General features: G+C 40.6%; 1 protein-coding gene across 1 annotated transcript; it reads left to right on the top strand.

The window, feature by feature from the left end:
* Positions 1-3,076: 3,076 nt before the first annotated feature.
* LOC121811538 (phytoene synthase 2, chloroplastic-like) lies at positions 3,077-5,855 on the top strand. Its single transcript, XM_042212419.1, has 7 exons — positions 3,077-3,241; positions 3,543-4,214; positions 4,303-4,353; positions 4,638-4,810; positions 4,954-5,189; positions 5,310-5,502; positions 5,575-5,855. Exons 2-7 carry the CDS (start codon positions 3,731-3,733, stop codon positions 5,749-5,751), a joined length of 1,314 nt encoding a protein of 437 aa, XP_042068353.1. The 5' UTR covers positions 3,077-3,241; positions 3,543-3,730; the 3' UTR covers positions 5,752-5,855.
* The last annotated feature ends 2,518 nt before the right edge of the window (positions 5,856-8,373 follow it).

Genomic DNA, 8,373 nt, shown 5'->3' with positions numbered 1-8,373 from the left:
ATAATAAAACAAGATTACAATTTGATTATTATCAAATATTAAATCACACGAAGAACTACATTAATAGACATTTCATATCTTAAAATCGTCTTGAGTCTGTCACGAACTATTTTAATAGAAATTTCATATCTTAAAATCGTCATGAGTCTGTCGCGCTTTTAGAGAAAGGACTATATATGATTATGGTCTCTACACATATGGTATATGTGTTTTAGAGAAAGAAATATACTCTCTCTCCCAAGAAAAATGACCCAATTTTTGAGTGACAAAATTTTATGTACTGTAGGTTTTTTTTTATGTTGAGTGAAGAGAATAAGCAAGAGAGGGTGGATAAAGTAGACAAAAAAATGTTTCTATTTTATAGTAATTCATCATCTTGCTTGGGACAAACAAAAAATAAAAGTGAATCATTTTCAATGGGACGAAGATAGTACTTATATGATTACACTCTACGTAGAGTGTGGTAGATTTTGATTTATTATCAAAATCTTTTGTTAAAAACTTAAAATATGTTATGCAAATATGACGATAATTTATTTTAAAAATTATGGATGAAGTGAAATATATTCAACAATTATTACATAATTTCAATTAGAAAAAATAACTCTAAATATGTTTTGCCAAATACTCCATCTGTCTTGCAATAGGAGTCATATTTCGTTATGATACGGGTTTTAAAAAATGTAATGAAGTTAGTTGAATAAGTTAGTGGAATATGAGTCTCACTTATAGTAGTATTAATTTTATTATAAAATGTGAGTGGAATAAATTGGTAGAATGTGAGCCCTACTTATCATTTATGGTAAAAATGAAATAGAGACTCTCATCGTAAAACAGACCAAAATAATAAAATATGACTCTTAATGTATGACATAATGACTATTAATTAAAGAAACAAAACAATGTTTTTTTTAAGAACAAAACACAGTTATGAATTGTTGAATATACAGTAGATGCCAGGAATCCAGTTTAGGGCATTAGCAATGGGGCGCCCTAAGGCGCGCCCTAAGGCGCGCCCTATGGCGCGCCACGTCAGCAGTTTTATCCTCCTACCTCCTCACCTGCAGTGGGGCGCCCTAAGACGCGCCCTAAGGCGCGCCCTATGGCGCGCCACATCATCATTTTTTTAATATTTATTACAAAACTCATACGAATTTAACAAAATTAATACATTAAAATACGAATTTCAAAAACTTCATTTCATTGAATAAAAATTAATACATTACAATGCGAATTAAAAAAACGCGAACTCAACAACGGCGGTTGCGAGCCCACACTTCTTCGATCATGTCGTTCATGAGCTGCGCATGATCCTGTTGGTTGCGCATTGAGGCCTGTCTAGATAGAACCTCGTTGAAGCCTAACGGTAACCCTCTATCGGGTGGCTCGGTCGACGCGCCGGCCAAACTAGATGCACGATCATCTTCATTCCAATCGGTGATGCTTCCGCCTTCATTCTCGACTATCATGTTGTGCATGATTATGCACGCATATATGACATCGGCGATGACATCCTTGAACCAGAAACGAGCCGGCCCTTTCACAATTGCCCACCGTGATTGGAGCACGCCGAATGTCCGCTCGACATCCTTCCTCGCCGACTCCTGCTTTTGCGCAAATAAAACCCTCTTCTCACCAATTGGGCAGCTAACCGTCTTCACAAAAACAGGCCACCGTGGATAGATGCCATCGGCCAAGTAGTACCCCATATGGTATTGGCGTCTGTTGGCAGTGAACTCGATGGCCGGGCCGTTGCCATTACATTGATCGGTGAAGAGGGTGGACGAGTTGAGGACGTTAATGTCGTTGTTCGACCCGGCTACGCCGAAGTAAGCATGCCAGATCCATAGCCGATGGTCAGCGACGGCTTCGAGGACCATCGTCGGGTGGCTGCCCTTGTATCCACTTGTGAACTGGCCTCTCCACGCCGTCGGACAATTCTTCCACTGCCAGTGCATACAGTCGATGCTCCCGAGCATCCCAGGAAACCCGTGCGCCGTCTCGTGCATCTGCATCAGACCCTGGCAATCAGTGGCAGTCGGCTTGCGCAAATATGTGTCGCCATAAGCCTCTACTATCCCCCGGCAAAAGCGCTTCAGACAATCGCGGCCTGTAGAATCCCCGCAGTGGAGGTACTCGTCGAAAAGGTCCGCCGTGGTGCCATAGGCCAACTGACGGAGTGCAACCGTGCACTTTTGCAATGGTGTAAGGCCGGGTTTGCCGATGCCGTCCTCCCGAAACGTGAAGAATTCATCACGTGAAGACAATGTCCGAACAATGCTGAGAAACAGGTACCGCGACATTCTAAATCGGCGCCGAAAAACAGCCGGGCCCCATCGCGGTTGATCGGCAAAGTAGTCTTCAACCAGACGTGTGTGAGCTTCCGCGTGGTCGCGTCGGATATACGACCTATGTCGAATAGGTCTATGGACTTGCTCAGAGGCCGCTGCCGCTGCCGCCTGGCGCTGCATCAACGCATAGCAATGCGTCATCGCCGTTTCAACGACTGCATTTAATGCTATATCTATGCTATTACTGGACTCATCAGAGGAACTAGAACTATTGGTGTCGTCGCCGGGATTCATATTGGTTGGATTTGTGAGAGAGAATATGTAGAGGTATGCACAAATGAATGACAAACGCTCTTTAAATAGAAAACCAAACCGCGTGCCATCGTCCGCGACCTATCGTCCGTGTACGCCACAATGGGGAGGACGATGGCGCGGACGATGCCTATCGTCCGCGGCCATCGTCCGTGTACGCCACAATGGGGAGGACGATGGCGCGGACGATAGGCATCGGGCGCGCCATCCTCCGCGCCCTTAGTATCGGCCGCGACGATCGTCCGCGACCTATCGTCCGTATCCGCAATGGGCGCGGACGATCGATGGCGCGGACGATGCGCGCCATCGGGCGTGCCATCGTCCGCCCATTGCGGATGGCCTTAGAAAGAAGCCAAGATACCCGGTTCTTGGTACCAAACGAAACAGAAATGGGTCCCACTCCAACTCGGAAAAAGTTCTAATAAACACCTCTAAATCTATCCCACTCATTATATATGGCCAGAGATTTACAGCAACGACTCTGAATCACTCAATTTAGCCATCGTCTCGACTCACCAAAAATGCCAAGCATTCCAATTTTGTTTCTTTAAATCACTAGCTCCTTCTCCCTTCAACTTCTGGAAGAGTACAGAGCTGCCTTTTCAACAAATTATCTTCTTTCCCCCGCTAATTCAAAGGTTTGTTTTCATGATTTCCTTTTTATATGTTTGCTATCTTGTTTTATTTAGTGTTGCGTGTTTAAAAATTGAATCTTTGCGATATGAAGATGTCCTTTTTTACGTGTATGGACACCAGAAAAAAGGTTATTGTAATTCAGTTGACTTAATATAGAAAGTACACTTAAGCCCATTACTTTATATAATCGGTGACGCTTACTAATTTTTAACTTATTTTATTCTGGTAGCTGCTGTTGTTGATGGGATTTTGATGGAGCTAATGTTGCTGAAAATGCTGATTGTGTGTGATTTTTTTTTGCAGAAACCCTTTCAAGCTACTGCGAGTCTCTGCCTGATTTTGGAGTTGATTTCTTCCTTCTCTGGTAGGACTGCATAATTTATTAGCTTTTGAAGTTGGGTGAATTCTAGGGGTTGGTCAATCTTGTTTAATCAAGGAGATAAGATTCTGAGAAAATCAAGAATTTTGTCATCAAAAGTTGTGGTTGAAGCATGTCTGTTGCCATGTTGTGGGTGGTTTCTCCCACCTCTGAGGTGTTTAATGGAGTTGGGTTCTTGGAGCCAGCCCGGGATGGGAACCGGATTCTTGATTCGTTTAGGCATAGTTCTCGGTGCAAGAATGTGATCAGCGATGGCAGCCTGAACAAGGGTAGGAAGAAAAGGCAGAGCTTTAGCTCTATGAATGCAGATCTGAGGTATGCCTTCCTGGGGTGTTCGAGCTTGGAGAATGGGGTTAGACTCTCTCTCACATCGAGTATGGTAGCTTCTCCAGCAGGGGAAATCGCCTTAACATCTGAACAGAAGGTCTATGATGTGATTTTGAAGCAGGCAGCCTTGGTTAAGAGAAGGCTGAAACCTGACGAGGATTTAGATGTGAAGCCGGATATTGTGCTTCCGGGATCTCTTGGCTTGTTGAGTGAAGCTTATGATCGTTATCGAGAAGTATGTGCTGAATATGCCAAGACATTTTACCTCGGTTATATCCCTTTATATATTTTATGTTAAGCAGGAACTGGTTGAGGTAACAATTGTTCCTAATTAGTATTTATTTGCTTCTTTGATAGGTACACTGTTAATGACCCGGGAGAGGCGAACAGCTATCTGGGCAATATATGGTAATAACATTTTTTTTCCTCATGCTTGAGCCATCTTGTAACCGATCTTATTTTGGCTGAACCTGAAATGTTTCATTGCTTTGATCCGTTTTTGCTTATTTTTGCTTATTTTTCATGCCTAATTGTTTGGCCTTCAATTGATCAATTTTTGCTTATTTTTCATGCCTAATTGTTTGGAACTCAAAGATTTGGCTTGCATATCTTTCTTGTCGATATATATTGAAGAAAATTAGTGCGTAGAAGGAGTGGTCGAGCTTGTCTCACTTGGCTGTTGTCGTTTGTAGTCTGGTGTAGGAGAACAGATGAGCTTGTCGATGGGCCGAATGCATCACATATAACTCCAATGGCCTTAGATAGGTGGGAAGCGAGGCTGGAAGATATTTTTAGAGGGCACCCTTTTGATATGCTCAATGCTGCTCTAGCAGATACTGTTTCGAGGTTTCCCGTTGACATCCAGGTTAAACCACTTTGCCAGTATTTGTTCTTAGCTGCCTCTTTTATTGATGATTTTCTTTCTTGAATCGCTATAATGAAACCATTCGTGCATTCTGCTGTTTGCTGTTGTGTGTGTAAGCTAATATCCGTATACCTTGACTGCAGCCATTCAGGGACATGATCGAGGGAATGAGAATGGACCTGTGGAAGTCGAGATACAAGAACTTCGACGAGCTGTATCTCTACTGCTATTATGTGGCTGGTACTGTAGGATTGATGAGTGTGCCGATCATGGGCATAGCACCCGAGTCCCAGGCTACGACAGAGAGTGTCTATAATAATGCTTTGGCGTTAGGGCTTGCTAATCAGTTGACCAACATTCTCAGAGACGTTGGAGAAGAGTGAGTACATATCTGAGCTTATTACGCACATTATGTGACTATAATCTACGTATGCTTCTGGTTGTCGGACAATATGCTATACTCAAGAAGATTGTGTTCTTATGTGCTGTTTTGGTGTAGTGCGCGACGTGGAAGAATCTATCTGCCTCAGGACGAATTGGCACAGGCGGGGCTATCAGAGGAGGACATATTTGCTGGGAAAGTAACTGATAAATGGAGAGTTTTCATGAAGAAGCAGATCAAGAGAGCGAGAAAATTCTTCGATGATGCAGAGAATGGCGTGAAAGAGCTGAGTTCGGCCAGCAGATGGCCGGTGAGTATTTTACCCAGCTCGACTGACTTAATGTAGGGTATAGGATTCTTAAGAATTGTTTTGGTGGTGCAGGTGTGGGCGTCGTTGCTTCTGTACCGACAGATCCTTGACGAGATAGAAGCAAATGACTACAACAACTTTACAAGGAGGGCTTATGTTGGCAAACCAAAGAAGATTTTAGCTTTGCCAGTTGCATATGCTAAGTCCCTTGTTCCTCCAAGAAGCTCATTTGCTCTTCTAAACACTTGATGTCACCAACTCTATTATAGATATAATATCATGTACATCCCAAACTATGCCAATGTATCTTACCATATGATTAGCCTTTTTCTTCTATTTTTTTCCATAACAAACTGCTTGCTTACTTTCGTTATTATTCTATTCTTGAATTGTTGCACAAGAGAAATAAAAAAACTTTAATGACGGAAAAATCAATTACTAATAACATACTAAGATATGCGTCATATTTAGGCAATAAAGTGTAGCTCGTTTGGTAAAAAGCTTTCTGTCCAACTAATAGATCGAGGGTTCGAATCGTTACTAAGATAGATGGGGAACACTAATCAATACTCCCTCTTGTGCGGAAAAGAAACATGTCATACTAATCAATACTCCATGTGACCAGAAAAACAAAAATTACACGGATATAAACTGAATTGAAATACAGATCAGAAACTATAAATCGTAAAGGAATAAGCTGAGTTGAGGAGTCATCTTTCCACAAGACGAGATACGCCCTGCTAGTGCTCTCAGATAGTGTCATCCACAAAAATAAAATGACTCCGTATGAGAAGTAGCAGTACCGCTAGCAAAAGAGTTCCGACGAACTGGATGATTGAGAAAGCGGAGCTTTGACACAAAACAAAAGCTGAGAGGGAGAGAGGTTATGTAGAGAAAGCTGGTTAGTGTTGTGTGTTAGAATGCATGAATGACTACTCTATTTATAGGTGTAGTCCACTACATGTAGAGGCTGGAGTCAACGCAGACATTAAGTCTGCTATCATTGTTGGAGTATAACCGTAGGGGTTACAAGCCGTTACGAGCATCCGTGCTGGAGCTAGACACTGAACCTGGAGAGACGTATATGGACATGTTACGTCTAGGTTCGTTAGCAGATGTGGACATCCCAATGTGCCAGCCATGTTTGCTTCATTGTGTCAAGTTGACTATGTGGCTTGCTGATTTCGACTAGTGAGGTGGTCTGAAAGGATTAGGCTGGGCTCAGATAGAGCCCAAGCGCCAAGTACAAAGACCAATAGCCAAGATCCAAGATGCAAGTCCAAGGCACACGACCACGCACCTACACCACATTCTCATTCACGGCGCACGAGGCACGCGGCAACGGCCTCAGCGAGGTGGGCGACGGCGGGCGCGTGTGGGATCTACGACCCATCTTTGTCTACTATAATTATTACATGTAATAATTTAGCCTATTAAATACATGTTTAATGAGACTCTCAAAATTAATGTGGGATGACTAACATACTTATTAATTAATCTTATAAAATTTTCTCATAACGCCTTTATAGCTCGCTGATCAATTTTAATATATTATTTTTCACTGAACGGTAATTGGTTTGGAGAAATGAATAGACCATGGTCATTTACTTCGAACGTAGATCGGCGCTATATCATTTAATTTTATAAAATTAAATTTTCCATCAAATTTATGACTTGGTCAAAACCTTTGACCGGTCACGATTCTAAAAGAATAATAACCTCTAGTTATTGACAGATTTGAAAATTGGGGAGTATAGTAATAGTAACATAAAAACCTAATTTTGTTAGCAAAAGATACATGTCTGTGAGGCATAAATTTTGCTTAGGTAATAAATTAGCTAGGAAAGGTAATATGGTTTGGGCCGTTTGAGATGTTTTTTAGTGAATGAAAAAATAACTTTAAAACAAGGGGAATTCAAATATGAAACATTGGCCTCATACATTAGGTATTCGGTTGGCAAGATTAAATCTCATGATTAAATATGTATCATGTTTGGTTCATAAGATTGAACCCTTCAACTTAATCTTAGATGGATAGTCTCACGATAATTAGTCATAGCCTCCCCCTCTAACTAAAATAATCCCACAACTTAATCCTAGATGGATAGTCTCACGATATTAGTCATGACAACCGAATCATTAGATTAAAACCGCATTAAATTTTTAAGCCACACTACGATAGAAATAGATCATGGACTTTTGATATTTGACATTAAACTTTCGTTCTATTGCAAAGTCAAGATAAATCAGATCTTTTTGAAAAAAATTTGCAATGCAATAACTCGGTTGGTTTGGATATTAAATAATAGTAGAATATTCGAATATTTAATACAGTGCGAAACGCGACAATTTAATGCAAAAACTAGTCTACTTAACCTAGTGCTGTCAAAATGGATATCGGGAATTGGATACCCGATATCTGAACTCGAAATATCAGGTAATTGGATACCCAATACCCGATTTTTGGGGTTTCAAGATCGGGTTCGGGTATAGGATTTTTAGATTATTGGGTATCGGGTAACCCGATATCCGATCAGGTATACCCAAATTCCCCGAATTACCCGATTTTATAAATTTCTTTTAAATTAAATAAATTATGTATCTATTTTATTATTTAAAAAAATCATATATACTCCCGAAATCCTTCACTCTTAAGTCACATTTAGGGTTAAGGTATGACTTGTGATGTTTATAATGGATGAATGATATGAATTTTTTATTTCTAATAAATTGTAGTTGTTTTTTTTTCTTTTTTTAAATCTTAAACTCGTATTACTTCAAGTTTGTATCAAATTCGAACTATAAGTTTGTATTTCCAAAATTTTGTAGTTAATTTTCTTTAAAAAATAATTAAAAAATATTTAAAAAATC

The sequence above is a fragment of the Salvia splendens genome, chromosome 7 (genome assembly GCF_004379255.2).
Source record: "Salvia splendens isolate huo1 chromosome 7, SspV2, whole genome shotgun sequence".
Lineage (NCBI taxonomy): Eukaryota > Viridiplantae > Streptophyta > Magnoliopsida > Lamiales > Lamiaceae > Salvia > Salvia splendens.
This window is presented reverse-complemented; position numbering and strand designations above follow the sequence as displayed.